Source organism: Leucopleurus acutus, assembly GCF_964270905.1.
Source record: "Leucopleurus acutus genome assembly, chromosome: 3".
Taxonomy (NCBI): Eukaryota; Metazoa; Chordata; class Mammalia; order Artiodactyla; family Delphinidae; genus Leucopleurus; species Leucopleurus acutus.
This window is the reverse complement of record NC_139145.1, coordinates 7,135,069-7,155,270: the sequence shown is the minus strand read 5'-3', so window position 1 is coordinate 7,155,270 and position 20,202 is coordinate 7,135,069. Positions and strand designations below refer to the sequence as shown.

Here is a 20,202-nt window from a genome sequence, read left to right as displayed (position 1 = left end):
GTTACAAGTAGCACCCTTGGCAGACGGTGGCTCAGGATTTAGCTGTCCCCCAAGCACTCTACCTCAGCACTGCACACAGGGAATGGGGGACCCCACCCACAAGATCTTCAAAGATAAGGGGCCCTATAAAAGCCACCCAGGCAGCCAACACAGAGCCTAGCACAAGTCCCCAATAAATGTGGGCTCTGTTCATTTTCATGGCTTCACTTATCTTAGGGGTCCCTCGTTATCACCCCCCAAATCTCTTATTTGCCCCCCAGGAGTGTTGGGATCTCGCTCTAACTGTGCGAAGCCCTGCCTAGAAGTCCACCCATTGTTGTTGCCTCCTCGAAATGTTGCCTTGAAATCCCACCCTATCCCTTCAAGGAAAGTGATTATCCCCCGTTAACTTCCTCTTTGGGAACAGAACACCCCCCCTTCACCTAAGTTCAACAGGAAGGAGGTGTCTCACCACCTCCACCCCCTCCCCCCTCCAGGCTTTCCTGTGCTAAAAACAAAGGAAGAAGACTGCATTAGCACTTCCTGTGGGTTCATGGTGGGGGGGGCGGGGGTGTGGGGAGGGGCGGTGACTGAGGTTTACCCTACCTGAGACTCCCTGGAGACTGGCCAGCGCCCTCCACCTCCCTGGGCCCCCCCACTCTGGAGCCCTGGGGCTGCGCAATATTCCCCTGCCCCTCCCTAGGCCTGGGCAAGGTGTAGCCCCTGGACTTCTGCATTCTTAACTGCGGTGGCTGTACTTCCTTCCCCTGGGTGACCCACCTGCTCTCCAGTGCCCAGCGCCTCATTAAGGCAACTTCCTCCTACAGGCTGGCCACCATGATGCCCTCAGGGCCCCTGCCCAGGGCCTGCTGGACTTCGTTCATCTCTCTGCTTCTAGTCTGCTGTCTGCTGCCCCCAGGTGAGGCCCGGCAAGCTGGGGGGGGGCTGGAGTTGCGGGATTGGTGGCGGAGGGGAAGGAGAACAGAGCGCCTCACACCCTGCTGCCCGGGCTGTGCCAATAACACTTCTTAAACTCAGATCGGCCAGGGGGCTCCCCAGTGTCCTCGGGAGAAAGTGGTGGCCTCTTAACACAGCCTTCAGGGCTCCCGGAGAGACACAGTCCCTGCATTTGACTTGTTCTTCTCCCTCTGCACGACACACCCACACACACACAAGCACGCATGCATGCATGCATTCCCTCCCTGGTCCATCTGGACCCTCAACCTCTGCATATGCTCTTCAGTCTGCCAGGATCACTCTTCCCTTTCACTTGGCTAACGCCTCCTTGACACTTTAAAACTGACCATAGTGGTCCCCTCCTCCAGGAAGCCTTCCCTGACTCACCTCCTCCTAGAGGCTTGATCAGGGCTTCCCCTGGCCTCCCTCCCAGCTCTCCTTGGTTCCTGATCCATCATCTGTCTTCCTCACTAAACTGAAGCACCATGAAGGCAGAGACCATCATATCTCGGCAAGAGGAAGTTTTGAATGGTGGAGCCTGCAAATGGGTGGGTTGGGGGGCACTGGAACCCCCAGGAGAGCTTCCTTCTGTTCCCCCAGGTACCCAAGGGCAGGAGTTGCAGCTGCGAGTGGAGCCGCAGAACCCAGTGGTGCCTGCCGGAGAGTCCCTCTTGGTAAATTGCAGTACAGATTGCCCCAGCGCTGGACTCATCTTCCTGGAGACGTCCCTACTCAAGGAGTCGGTGGGCCGTGGCCTGGGCTGGGCAGCCTTCCAACTCAGCAATGTGACTGGTGACACCCAGCTCCTCTGCTCTGGCTTCTGCAATGGCTCCCAGATGATAGGCTTCTCTAACATCACAGTGTACCGTGAGTGGCTGTGCCTGGAGGTGGAGCTGGCTTCGGGCAGCAGTGGGGCTAGATAACCAATGGTGCAGGGGAGCGGGGCGGGCATGAGGGCCCTGAGTTTGCAGGAATGGACCTGGGCTCTGACCCAGAGCTTGGACCTGAATGTGTGTGTGTGGGTGTGTGTGACAGAGACAGAGACAGAGAGATGCATCTCAACCACATGCCAGGGCAGCAGTTGTGAATTAATTTATTTGGGTCCCAATAAGCATTTTAAATATATCTGAGGAATTCCCTGGCGGTCCAGTGGTTAAGATTCCATGCTTTCACTGCCAAGGGCCTGAATTCAATCCCTGGTCAGGGAACTAAGATCCCACAAGCCATGCAGTGTGGCCAAAAAAAAAAAAACCAACAACAAAACAATAGACTAGAAAGTAGCAGAGTACATCAGTCATGGTGCTTACTGTTTTGTGAAGCCATAGAAAAGTGTAGTGTACATGTGTAACTGTGTGTATGCTCCTGTGTGCACCAGTGTCTGTATGCGTGTTTGTGTACCTATGTGTGTGTCTGTGAGCTTCTGTATCTGTCATTATCTCTGTGAGACCGTGTGAGCGTACCTGTGTGTCTGTATATGTGTCTGTCTGTATGTTTGTGTGTGCCTGTGTGTACGTGTCTCTGGATTTGTGTATATCTCTATGTGTGAATGTCTATATATGTCTGCATGTCGGTATCTGTGTATCTCTGTGTGTGAGCAAGTGTGGATGTCTGTGTCAGTACGTGTCTGTATATGTCTTTGTGTGTATTTCTGTTGTAACATGTACATCTGCGTGTGTATATGTTTGCCTATGTGTGTATCTGGGTGTCCCCATCTGTGTGACCGTGAGATGCTTCTGTCCAGTGCTGTGCAAGAGCCTGTTGGTCCTGGCTCATGAGAGTCCATGGTGCTCGTCTCTTCCCAGCTCACTGAGCGGCTGATTTCAAGCTACTCAATGCGTCACACTGAGTAGCTTGAAATCAGCCAAAGTATTTACACCACAGAAATTGGCAAATGCTCCATGTTGGGGCTCCCCCACCTCACCCCAGAGAGCCCAGGCATAATCAGCATTGGCCAGCATACCACTGTCCCTCAACCAGAGGTTAAGATGGGGGCCTCCTTGTTAAATATTCTAAAATTACAGTTAGATGTTAAATATTTTCCGTAGCGGCCAGTCCGTAGGCCTGTGTGTGACAGCTTGAGACCCAGGCTTGAGAGATGCTCCCCCAAAGGAGGCCCAGGGTTTGGTATGTGTGCCTGTGAGGGCCACTGCAGCTGCAGCTGGGAGAGGACCCAGCCTGGGGCTGTTGAGTCCCCAAGGACTGTGCAGAGCACCCTCAGAGGCTGCCCTAGGCCTTGAGCAGCTGGGACTGATTGGGGAGGGCTAGACCAAGCTCTGGGAAAGGCCAAGACCAGAGTCCAGGCCAGAAGCTGGGAGGAGGGGTCAGGGGAGTTTCTAGACCTGATATCAAGGAGGCAGGTGGACACACAGGTCTGGAGTTTGGGAAAACCCCCGTCTAACCCTGGCTCTGCCCTTTCCTGGCTGTGCGTCCTTGGGCAGATCACCTCATCCTCACCTCTCTAGGCCTCAGTTTCTCTATTCATAAAAGGGAAGAATAATAGAAGAGATTTCACTTGGTTGCTGTGTGAATGAAGGTGGATGACATCTGGAAAGTCTAAGGAAAACTCAAAATAAACAGGAAATTTTATGATTACTATTAACATCATAAGTGGCCATAAACTTTAGTCCCCTTCCTTCCTTCCCCCCCCCCCCCCCCACTTAATGGTGAGGTCCTTGGGAACAGAAAATCTGACTTTTATTTCAGTGCCTGGCAAGGTGTCCAACAAAACAGGAAATAATAATCATGATGCTAATGATAATAGCAAACACTTATACTAGCACATTTCTAAGCCCTGGAGGTTTATTAACTCAAAGTTCACACTTCTGCACTGGGCCACCCTTGACTCCTCGCCACTCCCTAGTGTGGAGGCTGCCAGGCTGGCTGCTAAGTTCTACTCTCCCCTTCATACCCCCCACGCAGGGTTCCCGGAACGCGTGGAGCTGGCCCCCCTGCCCCACTGGCAGCCCGTGGGTGAGAACCTCATCCTGCGCTGCATGGTGTCCGGTGGGGCCCCCCGGGACCACCTCACCGTGGTGCTGCTTCGTGTGGAGGAGGAGCTGGGCCGTCAGCCAGCGGGAGACGGGGAGCCTGCCGAGGTCACGGTCACGGTGCTGGCGAGCAGAGATGACCATGGCGCCAATTTCTCTTGCCGCACGGAGCTGGACCTGCGGTCCCAAGGGCTGGGACTGTTCCAGAACAGCTCGGCCCCCAGGAAGCTCCGAACCTTTGGTGAGGGAAGGTGGGTGCAGACGGTGGGTGATGAGCGGAGCCAGAGTAAGGGTGCCCTGGCGGCGGGATTCCTGAAAAGGGAGTGGCCTGGACCTCAAGGGCTTTTGGGAAAACATGCCTTTAGCGACGGGTAGCCTCATATGGGAGGCTTGCAGCCATAGGACCTTTGGAGAAGGCTGTGAGTGCGTGTCCTGGGAAGGGGGTGACCCAGGCCGCAAGGTATCCTGGGAAAGAAGGACCCTGGTTTGTGGGGATGAGTGTCATGGGAAAAGGGGCCTCCACGGCTGTGAGACCTCCTCCCGCTCACTCCCACCCTTCTTTCAAGCCATGCCCATGACGCCCCCGCGCCTCGTTGTCCCCCGGTTCTCGGAGGTGGAAACGTCGTGGCCCGTTGACTGCACCCTGGATGGGCTCTTCCCAGCATCGGAGGCCCAGGTGCAACTGGCGCTGGGGGACCAGATGCTGAATGCCACAGTCGTGAGCCACGGTGACACACTCACGGCCACAGCCACAGCGAAAGCAGAGCAGGAGAGCACTCAGGAGATTGTCTGCAACGTGACCTTGGGGGGCGAGAGCCGCGAGACCCGGGAGAACGTGAAGGCCTATAGTAAGAGGGGGCGGAGCCAAAATAGCTCAGGAGGCAAGGGGCGGGGCCTCCATAGCCCAAGGGGGCGTGGCATCGGGCGGAGACTAAACCGGAGAGGAGCGGGACCTAAGTGACCCGAGAAGAAGAGCCCGAGCGCCCCAAACTGGGCGTGGGCTGCAGAGTAGATGAAGGCGTAGCCTGGATACTCCGAGGGGAAGGAGGCGGGTGGGGGCGGGGCTTGACCTAAGGGAGGTGTGTGGTCATGAAACTCCTGGGCAATGCTCCGCCTTTAGGCTTCCAGGGGCCCAACCTGACCCTGAGAGAACCTAACGCCACCGAGGGGACCACAGTAACTGTGACTTGCGCGGCCGGACCCCGAGTCCGGGTCACGCTGGACGGAGTTCCAGCCGCGGCACCGGGACAGCCTGCCCACCTTCAGCTAAACGCCACTGCGAAGGACGACAGGCGCACCTTCTTCTGCAATGCCACCCTCGAGGTGCATGGGGTGATCTTGCACCGTAACAGGAGCGTCCAGTTGCGTGTCCTGTGTGCGTAGGTCATTCTGACCTTTAATCCCTTGCTTCCTTGATTTGGGAAGACTTGTCTCTCCCTTGTCCCATTGTGCCTCGGGTGTGTCGGGTGTATCTAATCATTTGGTGGTCCCACAGACGGCCCCAAGATTGACCGAGCTACATGTCCCCAGCGCTTGACGTGGAAAGACAGGACTATGCATATCCTGCAGTGCCAGGCCCGGGGCAACCCAAACCCCAAACTACAGTGTCTGCAGGAAGCCTCCAAGTTCAAGGTGCCCGTCGGCATCCCATTCCTCGTCAGGTTAAACTATAGTGGCACTTACAATTGCCAAGCGACAAGCTCACGGGGCACGGACGTTCTGACAGTGATGATGGACGTTCAGGGTGAGCCTAGGCGGGGCGTATTTATTCTAGACGGGCAAGCTTAGGAGGGGCCGAGACGCGTGTATTTATTCCTCGCTTTTCTGCACAGGTCGGAACCCCATCGCCATCACCATTGTCCTGGGGGTGTTAACGATCTTGGGCGTGGTGATCCTCGCTGCGGCCTCAGTGTACGTCTTTGGGGTGCAGAAGCGGCGTGACATCTACCATGTGAGGCAAAGCAGCACCCGGTTGCCCCTCGCGCCTCAACAGCCCGACGAGGCTGTGGCAGTGGAGTTATCCTGAGCATCAGAGTGCCATGATACTGGGCAAAGTGCCGTGATACTGGGCAAAGACGACGGAGGTTTGGCTGCATCCCCGAATTCCGCACTAATAAAGGCTTTAAAATCTGCACACTGTGGCTTGCCATCCCACTGCTCCGCGCGTCCTTTGAGTGACACCTTGATAGCGGAAAAGGGCGGAGCCTGTAGCGCCCAGACGCGGCTTGAACTCTGAGAGGCGGGCGGGGCCTTATCCAATGGGCTGAGGGGTCGGGAAGGAGGCGGGGATTCTCTCGGCCAATCGGCGGACGCGCCCTCGTTGCCGCTCTATGCCGCTCCGCCTCGGCTCGCTGGTCCCAGAAGGCGCCGGGTTTCCCAAGATGGCGGCCGACGTGTCCGTTACTCACCGGCCCCCGCTGAGCCCGGAGGCTGGGGCCGAGGTTGAAGCTGGTGATGTCGCGGAGCGCCGGGCGCCTGAGGAAGAACTGCCGCCGCTAGATCCAGAGGAGATCCGGAAACGCCTGGAACACACCGAGCGCCAGTTCCGTAACCGCCGCAAGATACTGATCCGCGGCCTCCCGGGGGACGTGACCAACCAGGTGTGGGGGGGTGCCCTGTGGGAGCGTGGCGGGAAATACCACCGTGCGCGTGCGCGGGGGGAACCGGGCGACACCAACGCTCTGGCGGGGGGCGTAGGCTGAGTCCAAGCGCGGGATCCACGCGGGGTCGGGAGAGACCAAGAGCGGGATGTGGGGGGTCGGAGATGGAGGATGAAACCAACTTGATTGAGGGGACGTTGTTAGGGGCGACCACAGGCTTGGACGAAACCAAGTGATTGAAGGGGGCGGGGAATGGAAGGGGGCGGGCAGCTTTGGCCACGTTGGGGGATTGTGAATGGGCAGCCAGATTGGGACTGTGGAAACCGGGACGCCAGTTTCTTCCTGCTCTACCATGGAGTGGTGGGACTTCATATCCATAAGTTTCATGGTTGACGAGACTATGCCTTTTCCTAGCAAGCGTTTATTAACTCCTTTTAGAGGTAGATCCGGAAGTTATAGCAGCTTCTGGGGTCTTTTTTCCCCAAAAGCCTCGGGATTAATTTGGAAAAATGGAGTCTCCTCCTGTCCCCATGCCACAGACCTGCAGAAAAGGAGGGGGGGGGTGTTGTTCCACGTAGCCCCCCCTTGGCTGATCTGGCCAAGGGTGCTCTTCTGTTGGGGCCAAATGGGGCAGGACTTCCCAGTGCTCTTTGAACCCAGGAAGATTGCATCTGGTCTGCCCTGCCCATCAGCGATGGAATGGGTTCTTTGTTCCTGCTGTGGAGAATCTCTGGTCTCTGGCCCACCAACACACCTGCCATTGGCTCTCTCTGCCCATGGGTGGTCACATGGCTGGTGGGGCCCTAGGAGTGTTGGGAGGAGTGTGACTTGGGGACAGACCTGGGGCAGGCGCCCCTAAGCATAGTCTGGTTTGTTTCTAGAGTCAGCCATCCTCCTAGTGCCCACACCATCTCTCAGCTGGGAACACGCTGTCTCTCCTGCAGGGTGCACAGTGTGTCTGGCACACGCAGACCCCAGAGCCTCGCCTCCATAGCTGGCTTTCAAGAAGGCAGCCCTGCCAGTAGGAGGGAATGGGGAGGCACGTGAAGCCACACAATGTGGACTTATTAAGTACACAGGGTCCCCAGTCAGGTACCCATGGGTGGCATACCCACTGCTGCCCTGACCAACTGCATGACCTGTGACAATTTTCTTCACCTTTCTGAGCCTCAGTTTCCACATGTACAAAATGGATTTGTTAATACTTGATTTACAAGGTTGTTGGAAAGAGTCAGTCTTGAAAGCCGAGGTTCAGATGGGTTAAACAACTTCCCTGTGGGTGTACGCAGAGCTGGGACTTGAACTCAGACACACCTGACTCTCTAATAAGAGTGTGTTTTGTTGGTTAAAAGCATGGGATCTGCAGCTAACCTCTGAATCCCAGCTCTGCCAGGTATGGCCTCAATGGCCTTGGGCAAGTAGATGCTCTGAGACTCAGTTTCCTCCTTTGTAAAATAGGGATGGTAATTGACCTGCCCTCATAGCTGGTCCATGTGAAGGTGGCACTGGGTTGCTCCCTTCAGCCTTCGGTGATTCCCTGTCCTTTGGCTTCTGTCTCCACAGGAGGTACACGACCTGCTCGGCGACTATGAGCTCAAGTATTGCTTTGTGGACAAATACAAAGGGACAGGTTTGTGGGACTGCGGGGTGGGCTAGGGGCAGGGGATGACAGCCCCTGAAGCTGGGAGAATCTTGGCCCAGTGTCTCATGAACTTGAGGCCCAACATTCAGCAGTGATGGAGGGGATGTGGACCAGAAGGAAGCCAAGAGAATGGAGGGGCACCAGTTGTTCTGGAGGACTTGCAGGAGAAGATCAGACAGGCGTGGGTGACTGGCCGGCCGGGGGGATGGCTTGGGAATGGGTACCCAGTGCCCAGGTATCTGCTGGGTAGCCTGGAAGAGGAACATCAAGGATGCCCCACGATGGGCGCCCAAGATGAGGGACAGATTGGGGCAACAGTCTGTCCTGCGCTTTACCTAGGGTACATCTCTGCCGAAATGGCAGCCTCCCTCTGGCCTCTCTGCCTCCACGATTTTACTCCCCTGCTTGCCTTCCCCCAGACCGCCAGCTCTGATGTGACTGCAAATCTGATCATACCTGGTCCTAACCCTGATCATTCTTCTCTCTTCTCAAAACCTGTCTGAGGCTCCTCCTGATACTACCTTGCAAGGATGTGCCTCAGCCTCATCGTCTCCTCAGGTTCCTAAGGTTCCAGGCTGTTCCCTCTGCCACTGTTCTTAGCTGTCTCCTGTTCCATCCAGCTGGCGTCAGGCAGCTCCTCACAATGCCCTGAGCGCACCCCACCCCCACCCCATCATAGCACCGACCACCCTAGGCTGTCGCTGCCAGCCCACTCACCTTCCTCCTGCACGTGGTGGTCAGTTCTGTGAGAGCGGGGACAGGTCTTGTCAGCCTTGGCCCCCTACATGGGAGGCTCTCCGTGGGTGTCTGTGCCCACAAGGCTTTGGGCCAGATGTTAAACCAGCCAGAGCCTTTGCCTGTGAACTATAGTATGGTTGAGAAGGAACTGAGGACTGGTGAGCCCTCGAGACCTAGCTGGTGGGCCGGAGTAGTGCTTAAGATCTTGGGCCCTGGAGGCAAATGGACCCGGGTTCTAGTCCTGGTCTGTCCTCACTCTGTGGCCATAGGCAAGTGATTTACCCTCCTCAGCTTTGGTTTTCTCACCAGCAAATTGGACATGACCTGTTGGAGTTGGCCGTGAAGCCAAACGTATTAAAACACCTGAAAAACTGTGGGTGCCTGGGAGCCGGCCTGCCTGGGTTCAAGTCCAGGCACTTGGGCAGGGCACTGCTCTGGGCCCATTTCATTGCTGGAAAATTAGTGTTTGTGAGGAGTAAGTTATTCCCATTTGACAGACGAGGAAATAGACCTCAAAGCCACTCAGGGGCTAGAGTTGAAACCCAGGCTCCAGTGACCACATGCTTAACCACTACCCTGTGTGTCACCCGAGTTACACATGTAGTTCTTAGGATGGGGCCAGGCTCCCAGTAGGTGAGCGTCACCGTGGGTTGCAAGGAGGTGCTGACTGTTGTTGCTCAAGGCTGGTGACTGTTCCCTTCAGGTGCTGCCTGCGATGTCCTGGCTGTTCGGTGTTCTGAGGTCACATGTGGTTTGGAGGGAGGTCGGTGCGGGCCACCATGGGGTGGAGGGGCAGGCCCTCGGGGGCCCCACTGACCCACACTCCCTCCCGCTGCAGCTTTCGTGACCCTGCTGAACGGGGAGCAGGCCGAGGCCGCCATCAGCGCCTTCCACCAGAGCCGCCTGCGGGAGCGCGAGCTGTCGGTGCAGCTGCAGCCCACGGACGCCCTGCTGTGCGTGGCCAACCTGCCCCCCAGCCTCACGCAGCAGCAGTTCGAGGAGCTGGTGCGGCCCTTTGGCAGCCTGGAGCGCTGCTTCCTGGTCTACAGCGAGCGCACCGGCCACTCCAAGGGGTATGGCTTCGCCGAGTACATGAAGAAGGACTCGGCCGCCCGCGCCAAGTCGGACCTGCTGGGCAAGCCGCTGGGCCCACGCACCCTCTACGTGCACTGGACAGACGCCGGGCAGCTGACGCCCTCCCTGCTCCACTCCCGCTGCCTCTGTGTCGACCGCCTGCCGCCTGGCTTCAGTGATGTGGATGCCCTGCGCCGGGCGCTCTCGGCCGTCCACACACCCACCTTCTGCCAGGTGAGCCCTGTGCCCAGTGCGGGGATCTCGGGGAGCAGATGCGAAGCCCAGAGCACCTCAGAGAGGCTCTTTGAGTCACCTGCTCTCTCCAGTCTCCTGGGTCCCATTTCAGTAAGGCAGCAGCGATGCCACTTTGAAGGGGCTTCTTGTTAGAAAGGCCACATGGTGCAGTGCGTGACGGCCCACCGAGGAGCCAGGTGGCTGGGCTTCAGATCCCCGCACACCCTCTGGCGACTTGCTTAACCTCCCCACTGTAAAATGTAGGCGAGGCTACCTTTGTTAAAAAAAAAAAAAATGGCTGTGAGGCCTGCTCACCCTGTGTTCACATCCACTTCTGTGCTCACGCCTCCTGGGTCCCAGGCCCCGGGCCCAGCATCAAGGAGGCTACTCTGGAGGAGCCCACAGTCCATTTAAGCCTTGAGGTCAGGAAGTTGGACGTGGCCAGATCCCAGCCCTGCTCTGTGGCAAGTCACTCACTCTCTGAGTCTTGGTTTCCCTTCTCCATAAGAAGGGGTTCAATACTCATGCATTGGTTTAGCAAAACAATCCCTGGTTCATTCTGGTCTCACTTTTTGGGCCCTTCTGTGAGGGTGTCTAGCCCCATGACAGGCGCGGTGGGGCGAGAATAGGCCAGACCCAGCTCTTGGAGAGCTTCCAGGTGGTCGTGCCCACAGACCCCCAGGGTGGACATTCCTTCAGCACTCACTGGGCTTACCTGCAACCCCTCCATCCTGTAACAGCCTGGAGAGGCAGGTGTCATCCGCTTCTTCAGGTGGGGACACTGAGGCATGGAGAGGTCAGTTGACATGCCCCAGGACATACAGCCAGGGTGTGGCAGAGCCAGCATTGGAACCCCAGGCCACCCTGGAGGAGGCTGGTACTGGGCTCAGACCCCAGCTCTGTGGCCTTGGGTGTTGGTGCTGGGGAATTGGCGTTGGTAGGAGCCCCTCTCTTTGCTCACTGCTGCCTCTGCCGTGCACCTACTGTGTGCCAGGCCCTGGATGGGACTCAGGACACAGATGACATATACATATAGCTTAGCAGCCACCTCTTCTCGTGTGGAGATTGTAGGGCTGTGGCCAACTACAGGTTCTCTCTCTGGGCCTTGCTTTCCCCATCTCAAAATGGGTCTGGCCGTGCTCTGTGACTAGGTTATTGCAAACGGCTACTCACGCATTCCTCCACTTAGGCATTCACCAGATGTCTGTTGAGCACCTGCTGAGTCCCAGGCCTTGAGGAGACCGCCTCCGAGGAGCCCAGTCATACTGGGCATCCTGGTTGAACGGTCAGGATGCTCATCCTGATTGAACGGTCCCCTATTTAGGAACCTTGTGGCCTTGATTGCTCTTTGACCCCTTTCTCTATTTGTCTGATGAGACGAGCGTGACTGTGAGAAGAAGCACATCCAGGCCTTGGTGCCGGGCCTGGCCAGGGGTGAAGGTGAAGTGCTCTCTAGAGGTGGGCTGAAGGCCTGAGCCTGCTCTGCCTGGGCACTCAGAGTGGGCACTGGGCCCACGCCCACAGCCTCCCCGCCCCTGCTGAGCACACTGTTGAATCCCCACTGCTACCCTGCCAGGTGGGTCTAGTGGCTGGGCCCATCTTACAGATGAGGAAACTGAGGGCCATGGACGGGCACGTGCAGTGGCTTCCGCAGGCTGGCCTGCCAGTAAGCGGTGGGCTGGGAGCCAAGATCAGGCAGCTGACCCTGGGGCCCCCGCTCTCAACTGGGTGCCCCCGCCTCCCACAACGGGAGTTTGCTGCCCATGTGGGGGGTGTTTTATTTTTGACATAATCAAGAGAAGATCATGAAGGAAAGCCCACAGCAACTCAGTCCAGTTCACTTTGCCAGTTATCCACAGGCCAACTGACGTATCTTTTTATATATGTATATATAATTTTTATTTATATATTTACTGCCGTGCAACATGTGGGATCCTAGTTCCCTGACCAGGGATTGAATCCATACCCCCTGGAGAGGAAGCACGGAGCCGCAACTGCTGGACCACAGGGAAGTCCCTGTGTATCTTAATTGCTTCATTTTATTGCAGAGTTGCTTAAAAATGTTTGAATGCTATGGATGTGTATAAAGCAGGTGTCCCAAGACCCTGGGGTGTTATAAAAAGCCTTTTCAACTTGATTCGTTTCTATGAATGGGCAGTCCAGGCCCATTTCGAAATTTAGCATGTCCACAAGGGCCCTGCAGTGAAGACTCCCTCCTGGCTCCGCAGGGTCTTTTCCTACAACCCCTTCTCAGAGCAGTTTGTGTGTGTCCTTCCAGTGAGATTTTATTATGCATTTCAAATGGATATGTATATATGCTCCTGCATTCCCCTTTTCTTGACTCAAATATTGCCATGCCTGCATTGGTTTGACTTTATCTTGGGCGTCTTTCCATGTTCAGAAATGAGAGCTTTCTCATTTCTCCTGTAGCTGCGCCATATTCCATTTTATGGACTCTGTGCTATGTCCTACTGGCGGGCAGCGCGTTGCCCCAAAGCACACTGCAGTCATCCGTGCGGCATTCTGGACCCAAGAGGAACAGCACTGGTTCTCAGGACAGCCATTGCCGCGCCAAGGTGCCCAGTCCTGTTGAGGGCTTCTTCCTGGCCTTGTCTGACCCCAGCTCCAGCTCTGTGGCCTGGGCAAGGGACTGCCCCTCTCTGAGCCTCAGTTACTTCACCTGCAAAGTGGGAGTGCTGAAACAGCGCCCGTGGCACCTGGCCCAAGGGCGCGCAGGGCCCAGCTGAGTGCTCTCACAGTATCTGCTCGCCCTGGGACAGCCCCGGCCCACAATTCCAGCGCCTACAACACCCTGAAAACCAAGAGTTTTGTTCCGACTTGGGCAGGCTCACTGGGCAGCAAAGCCTGAGTTGAACTGACGTGGGGTCGTCTGTGGCCTTTGTCTTTGCATCTTGCTGCCGGGCTATTCACAAGCTTGATTTCCAGGGTGCCTCAGAACCCACTGCGGGTGACTGATACATAATACAGGGTGTGTGCGGCACCCTCCTTTCTCATCTCCCAAACAGCCTCAATCCTGGAACATATCTGGCCCCAGGGTCTGGAGAGGGGGCTGTGGGCCGGAAGTATCAAATGACTGCATCAAGGGGGGTGAAGGGGCCTCTCTGGCCTGCTCGTGACCACATCCCTGTTCCCGCCACTCACTGGCTGTGTGACTCCACCCTCCGGCCCAGCACCACCAGCCTCAAACCCAAGCTTGGTGGCCACCTGCCTCACCACCAGGCTGTGTGCCCTTCCCAGCCCCATCTGCATCCTCGGCCTGAGGTCTGTGGCAGGGCTGCACTTCCGAGCCACCTGCTTCTTCTGCTGGCCCCTCCTCTTTGAGCCCTGCAGCATGTGCTCGGGAATCCCAGGCAAAGTCCCAAAGTGGCACTGGAGCAAGGCCTGGGGGAGTTGACCCATATGGAGTGGGTCGTGGCTCTGCTCTCCCACCAACAGTATGACCTTGGGCACGCTGACCTCTCTGAGCCTCAGTTGCCCGCTCTGAAAAATGGGCAGAATGTAGCATCCTGGGGCCATTCAGAAGATTCGATGAGCTAACGCTGAAACCAGGCACAGGACAGTGCAGGGCCCCGAGTCCATCCTCTCTGGGGGTCACTGTCATCAGGATCCTCATCTGGTCGCCGTTGTCACTTCACATGATGGTGGTCACTGCCACCCAGGTGCTTATGACTGCCTCTGCCCCCACCCCCCAGCTGGCGTACGGCCAGGACGGGCAGCTGAAGGGCTTCGCCGTGCTGGAGTACGAGACGGCGGAGATGGCGGAAGAGGCACAGCAGCGGGCAGACGGCCTGGCCCTGGGGGGCAGCCACCTGCGCGTCTCCTTCTGCGCCCCTGGGCCCCCTGGCCGCAGCATGCTGGCTGCGCTCATTGCTGCCCAGGCCACGGTGAGCGTGTGCCAGAGGGAGGGTGCCCCAGAGGGTGGAGATGGGGGAGCCAGGGGACCAGGCGGGCACCCTCTGTGGCCAGGCAGGACCCTGAGCTGCTCCTCTGTTCCTTTCTGCAGGCCCTCAATCGGGGCAAAGGGCTCCTGCCCGAGCCCAGCATCCTGCAGCTGCTCAGCAACCTGGGGCCCTCCGCTTCCCTCCAGCTGCTGCTCAACCCCCTGCTCCACGGCGGCGCAGGTGGCAAGCAGGGTAAGGCAAGCAGGGGCCAAGCGCTCTCAGAACCGGGCACCTCCCGCAACCGTTTCCACCCGAGCTTCCAGTGACATGAGCCCATGCGCAGGGGCTGGGATGAGAGTGATGCTGCCCCGAGGGAGCTGGTGCCCTGAGCCCCTTGCAGGGGAGGCAGGGTGGTGGAGGGAGGGACCGTCCCCTCCTGGGGGGGACTCATCTCCCAGGCCCTTTTCTTTGGTTGTCAGTTGCCCTCTGGCAGCTTCAGTTTCCTGCTCTCCACAGGCCTGGGTCTGTGTTTAATTGATGGGGGGTTCCACCCGGGGCCCACCTCCCATTTTCTGGGTCTCCCCATAGGCCTCCTGGGCGCACCCCCGGCCATGCCGCTGCTCAACGGGCCCGCCCTGTCCACAGCGCTGCTGCATCTCGCCCTGCAGACCCAGAGTCAGAAGGTAACGGCCGGCCATGGGCCACGGGCTCCCTCCTCACTCACATCCCGCAGCCCCTCGTCATTCCGTTTCCAACACCGCTTGTACCCACCAACGGGTGGTTCACCATCAGTGGGGCTGTGGACCATCAGACTGTGGCCCTGGGGCCCATTATGGGCCCCGGCCTGTCGCAGGTGCTCAGGACTCAGGAAGTGACTCAGTCAAAGCTGAGGCTGCACAGGGGAGTAGAGGGGCCTCTCATCCCCACCCCCTCAACACACACACACACACACACACACTCACTCACTCACTTTCTCTCTCACTGCCCTGTGTGGTTTGATTCACTGGGGCCAAGTCAGTGGTGCAGATGTGTCTGATGGTAACTGACAGAAGGTAAGGTTGTGTGTGGGCTTGGGCCGTGTGTGGCTAAGAGTGACTGAATCCACATGTGGCTGTCACACGCCATGTGCCTGAAGTCGACGTGGTGGTGTGCGTGTTAAGACGCTGTGCTTCCGTGATAATCAGCAAGCGGGCTGGGTGTGAGATGGTGGGTGCCAAAGAAGGACTGTCACAGTGTAGATATTTCACAGTAATTGACAGTGTGGGTGACAGGCTCTGATCCGCTGCGCATGGTCCGTGTTCCCTGGGTCTCCCCAGCACCTTGGGCAAGCCCTGGCATGCAGGAGGCCTCGGTCACCATCGGCTGGGTGGGTGATGCCCAGGCTATCACAGACATTGGGAGATACTCGGTGTGTCTGCCTGTGATTGGCTGTGGGCTGGAGTCTCGGTGTGCTGGGCATTGTGACCCACTGCCCTCGTCTCCAGCTGATTGTGCTCTGTCCCTAGAAACCCGGGATCCTGGGAGACTCTCCCCTAGGCACCCTCCAGTCTGGGGCCCAGCCGGCCAGCCCCCTCCTCGGGGAGCTGTCTGCAGGTAATGCAGACCCTGCTCCTTCCCATCTCTGTGGGCCCCACCCCACTTCCCCTTCCTGGGCCCCTTTCCTTACTGGGCGTGGTAAATTCCCAGCTGTGCAGCTTTGGGCAAGTGACCTAACCCCTCTGGGTCTCAGTGTCCTCGCCTGTCAGTTGAGTGTGTGGGTGCGCACCTCCCTGGGGAGCCATGAACATCTGGGAGTTGATGCACTTTGAGGGCCCTGCTCAGTGTCCAGCACATAGTCGCCCCCCGGCTGCTAGCCCTGGTCCAAGCGGAGGCTGTAGGACCCTGGGAGGAGGTGGCCTGTGTGGTCGGGCTGCTGACACCCTCCTCCTTCTCTCTGTAGGAGGGGGCCTGCCCCCGGAGCTGCCGTCCCGGCGAGGGAAGCCACCACCCCTGCTGCCGCCACTGCTTGGCCCCTCTGGGGGTGACCGGGAACCCATGGGCCTGGGTCCCCCAGCACCCCAACTCACTCCACCCCCTGCTCCTGTGGGGCTTCGAGGCACTGGTCTCAGAGGCCTGCAGAAGGACAGTGGGCCTTTGCCAACGGCCACTGGGGTAAGGCCCTGCCTGCACCCAGCACCATTGCAGCCCCCTGCCTTGCGAGGGCCCCCCTGCCAGGGGCCCTCGTGAACCCGGCCCTCCTGCCACAGGTCTCGCTGCTGGGGGAGCCTCCCAAGGACTTCCGGATCCCCCTGAATCCCTACCTGAACCTACACAGCCTGCTCCCAGCCAGCAATCTGGCGGGTAAGGAGGCCCGGGGCTGGGGAGGCGCTGGGAGAAGCCGCCGCCCAGCTGAGGGCCCCCTGCCTAACCCCCCAGCCCCTGGAGGTGGTGGCAGCAGCAAAGCTTTCCAGCTCAAGTCCCGCCTGCTCAGCCCCCTCACCAGCGCCCGCCTGCCCCCCGATCCAGGGCTGCCCGACAGCTATGGCTTCGACTACCCCTCAGTAAGTACCTGGCCGCCCTGGGGGCAGCCCTCCCAAAGGCCGGCTGCTGTGGCCCTTTGTCCCTTGGGAGCAAGTCACTCTCCAAACCGACATTTCTCTAGTACTGATTGTGACAGGCCAAGCGTTAGGGAGACAGCGGGGAACGTGCTGGACACAGTCCCTGCCCTTAAGTCTCTTGTCTGTTTGTCTCGGCGCATCATCAAACCCTGCTTCCTGTCAGTCAGTTTCTCTCTCCCAAGAGGCCTGCAGCCACACTTCTGCTTCTCCTTAGAGACAGGGCTCAGCCTCCACTCTGTCTCTCTGTCCTTCTCCCCCTCCTCCCCTCTGTGATTCATGTCTCTGTCCCTGGAGAGCTGCTCTTTCTATGATTCCGACTTCCTCTAGGCCAGACGTTGCAGGCTGGCCACCTGTGTTGTGTTTGGCCCACAGTGGGTTTTTTAAAAAATAACCGAAACAAATGCCAGTGCCAACATAAAAAAACCACAGGAGTTCACACAACCTGGATGCCCTGCTTGCCTTGAGAACTCCAAAGCCCTGGCTCCATTGGGGCCACACACTCTCACAGCCCTCTGGGGTCCAGGTACAGTCACCCCCCTGGGACTGGGTACCTATTCTGTCTCATTGCCCCACCCTGCTGGCTGAGTTTGCCCCCATACACTAGAGTTTGCCCTCTCCTGGAGGGGGCTGACTTCCCCGGTGACAGCTGTGCCGTGGAATTGAATCAAGGGTGAGGTTGGTTACAGACCCCAACCCAACGTGCTTCTCCCACTTTCATTCAGGATGTGGGACCTCGGCGGCTCTTCTCCCACCCACGGGAGCCAACCCTCGGGCCTCATGGACTCAGCCGACACAAAGTAAGAGCTGCCCTGTCCATCCTACCTCCTGGGTGTATCGGTTAGCTTTTGCTGCATAACAAGCAATTCCACCACTTTGTGACTTAGAACAGCAAATATTTTATTATTTTTTCACCATTCTGTGGGGTGGTGGGTGGGCAGTTCTTTGCAGTCACCTGGCAGTTCAGCTGGGGCTCAGCAGTCCATGGTGGCTTCCTTCATATAACTGGCAGTCAGTAGGCTGGGGAAGAGCCTCGGCTATAGTGATTTATCTGCTCCACATGGAGCTCATCCTCCAGCAGGCCCCCCTGTGCTCATGCATGTGGTTCCCTGGAGGAGGGTTCCCCAGAGGAGGAAGGGAGGGCAGGCCCCTCTGCTGGCATTGTCACACCACTGTCGTATTGTCCAAAGCCCAGAGTTGTTTGGGGGACAGAAGGGGTGATACTGCAATGATCCGTCTTACTCAGCCAGCCCCCTTTCTGCAGATGTCCCCCCCACCCAGTGGCTTTGGCGAGCGGGGTGGCGGAGGTGGCAGTGGGCCCCTCTCCCACTTCTATTCGGGCTCACCCACTTCCTACTTCACCAGCGGCCTGCAGGCTGGCCTCAAGCAGAGCCACCTTAACAAGGTGAGGAGCCTCCCAGACTGAGCACAGGTCCCCAGGGACAGCCAGGATGCACGGGGCCCTGTGACCTTCAGTGCCAAGGCCAGGGTGGTGGCAGGGGTCAGTTTTGCTCAGGGCCGAGCTGAAACAAGCCATTCTCCCTGAGCCTGTGTGTCTTGTACCCAGTATTGCCCAGGCTTCTTGGCCTCTCACTTCCTCCCCCGGCAGTCCAGGGTGTGGGTGGTATAGCCTCAATCCACAGATGAAGAAACTGAGGCCCAAAGAGATGAAGTAATCTGACCCCAGTCTCATAGCTAGTAAGTGGCAGCAGCAAGATTTGAACCTGAAACCCTTGCCTCTGCTCTGGAGGCTGCTTGCTTTCCCATCCCACATCTCTCCCATTTCTCCCAGGCGGTCGGCTCCTCCCCACTGGGCTCTGGAGAAGGGCTCCTGGGCCTCGGCCCTGGGCCCAATGGCCACAGCCACTTGCTGAAGGTACGGGCGAGGGGTGGGGACACTCAGCTGGGGAGTGGTGGCCCCTGGGTGGCCCCTGACCCGCCACCCCTTCCCCTCTGTCTCCAGACCCCACTGGGTGGCCAGAAACGCAGCTTCGCCCACCTGCTGCCCTCACCCGAGCCTAGCCCAGAAGGCAGCTATGTGGGCCAGCACTCCCAGGGCCTTGGAGGCCACTACGCAGATTCCTACCTGAAGCGCAAGAGGATTTTCTAAGGGGCCAGTGCTGGAGATGCTCAAGGGCCTGCACCAAATCGCTTTTGGGTTTTCTGGTGTTTTGTCTTGTGTTATTTTTCTTTTTTTTTTTTCTTTTCGGTAATAGAAAAATTTCTGAAAGACTTTGCTGACCAACCAGCAGGAGCCCAAGGAATGTAGGGGCGTCTGGGAGCCACTCTGCACCTCTGGCCTGCTCCCAGTGTGGAAACCCTGCAGCCTTAAGAGGGAGAGGCCATGGCCTGCTCTCTCTCCCCACCCCTGTGTCCGCCTGTGTTCGTCTCTCTGGGAGTTCTCTCCTGCCTCGTCGCTCCTGTATCTTGGCCTTTCGAGTGCCTTGGAGGTTTCCCTGACCTCCCGTGAGGATCAGAGACTGTCCCCCTTTTTTAACTTTGACAGCTGACTTTGGTTTCCTTTTCTAATTTTTATTATTTTTTAAACAATCCAGGACGACCCCCAGCTCTGATTCCTTCAAGGCCCAGCGTGTCTGGGCCTCCATTCCACACTTTTCGGTTTGAGATGGCTCAGCCCTTTTTTCTGTTTCCCACAACTGCTGCAGGCATGGCTGTCTCCTGCCCCTGCCTGCCCTCTCTGAGCTGTACTCCAGGTCCGGGTCCCCCACCCCCTACCACAGCCCCCTCGCCTTCTGATGCCTTAAAAGCCAGGCTCCAGGCCCCAGGCCCCGCTGGCCAGAGCCTCTCAGATGCTGAGCTCCGGAAGCTTGACTCAGGACCAAATGGCTCTGGCCTGGGGATTGGGCCCCTCTACCCGCAGTCCCCCATCGTGGGGACAGTAGAAGGCCAAAGCCTTGGTCTTGGCAAACCAGTCCCACCAGCCCTCCTGCTCAGGCTTAGGTGCAGGGATGGGCTTTCTCTGCCAGCTTAAATTGGTCCCCCTGCTGTCTGTCTGTCAGGCATTGTGCATCTCACTGAGCCTCTGCTGTCTCCTCCATGTTGAAGATGAGCTCTGCCTCTTCATCCCCAGGCCAGATCACCCGGAGCTGGCCTCCCTTTGGCCCAGTGTTAGAAAATTCAACAACATGCCAATAAGCTCTGCCCCTGCCCACCAGCAGGACATGTCAGCCTGAGGTGATCCTGGGCCCTGGTCCTGGCCGGCTGGGCCACCAGCTTCCCTCCCCTGACTCTGGGGGTCCACATCCACTCCGGGCCGGGGGGGTGTCCTCTCCCCAGTCTTCTCACACAGACCTTTGCTGAATTAAAGTTTGTAAGTAAATGGTTTTAAAGAAAGCAGACCTGGCTGGTTCTTGGGGTAACAGTGGGCCTGGTGGGAGGTCTGGGAAAGCCCTGCAGGTCTTGGTGCAGCCGAGCCTGCCCGGCTCCTCACTTTGGCAAGCCTCCTCCTGGACTCACTTCTGTCGCACGCCCCCA

The 20,202-nt window shown here is 58.0% G+C and overlaps 2 protein-coding genes across 2 annotated transcripts; both read left to right on the top strand.

The window, feature by feature from the left end:
* Positions 1 to 816: 816 nt before the first annotated feature.
* ICAM3 (intercellular adhesion molecule 3) lies at positions 817 to 6,051 on the top strand (the record flags this gene model as incomplete). The annotated part of the gene is made up of 7 exons (XM_082837080.1): positions 817 to 898; positions 1,537 to 1,803; positions 3,856 to 4,164; positions 4,490 to 4,771; positions 5,044 to 5,298; positions 5,419 to 5,667; positions 5,756 to 6,051. The coding sequence occupies 7 exons, from the start codon at positions 817 to 819 to the stop codon at positions 5,947 to 5,949; spliced, it is 1,638 nt and encodes a 545-aa protein (XP_082693206.1). The 3' UTR covers positions 5,950 to 6,051.
* A 221-nt stretch (positions 6,052 to 6,272) lies between these two features.
* On the top strand, positions 6,273 to 20,052 carry RAVER1 (ribonucleoprotein, PTB binding 1). The gene is made up of 13 exons (XM_082837058.1): positions 6,273 to 6,523; positions 8,087 to 8,153; positions 9,742 to 10,211; positions 13,925 to 14,116; positions 14,236 to 14,365; positions 14,702 to 14,796; positions 15,619 to 15,706; positions 16,053 to 16,264; positions 16,360 to 16,653; positions 17,433 to 17,507; positions 17,972 to 18,112; positions 18,500 to 18,583; positions 18,671 to 20,052. Exons 1-13 carry the CDS (start codon positions 6,305 to 6,307, stop codon positions 18,815 to 18,817), a joined length of 2,214 nt encoding a protein of 737 aa, XP_082693184.1. The 5' UTR covers positions 6,273 to 6,304; the 3' UTR covers positions 18,818 to 20,052.
* Positions 20,053 to 20,202: the final 150 nt, after the last annotated feature.

What these genes read in the sequence shown, in the direction of transcription:
- RAVER1 (XM_082837058.1), top strand. Translation starts at nt 6,305, where the DNA reads ATGGCGGCCGACGTGTCCGTTACTCACCGGCCCCCGCTGAGCCCGGAG. An exon ending in GGACAAATACAAAGGGACAG is followed by an intron (nt 8,154 to 9,741) that starts GTTTGTGGGACT and finishes CTCCCGCTGCAG; the next exon opens with CTTTCGTGACCCTGCTGAAC. An exon ending in ACACACCCACCTTCTGCCAG is followed by an intron (nt 10,212 to 13,924) that starts GTGAGCCCTGTG and finishes CCCACCCCCCAG; the next exon opens with CTGGCGTACGGCCAGGACGG.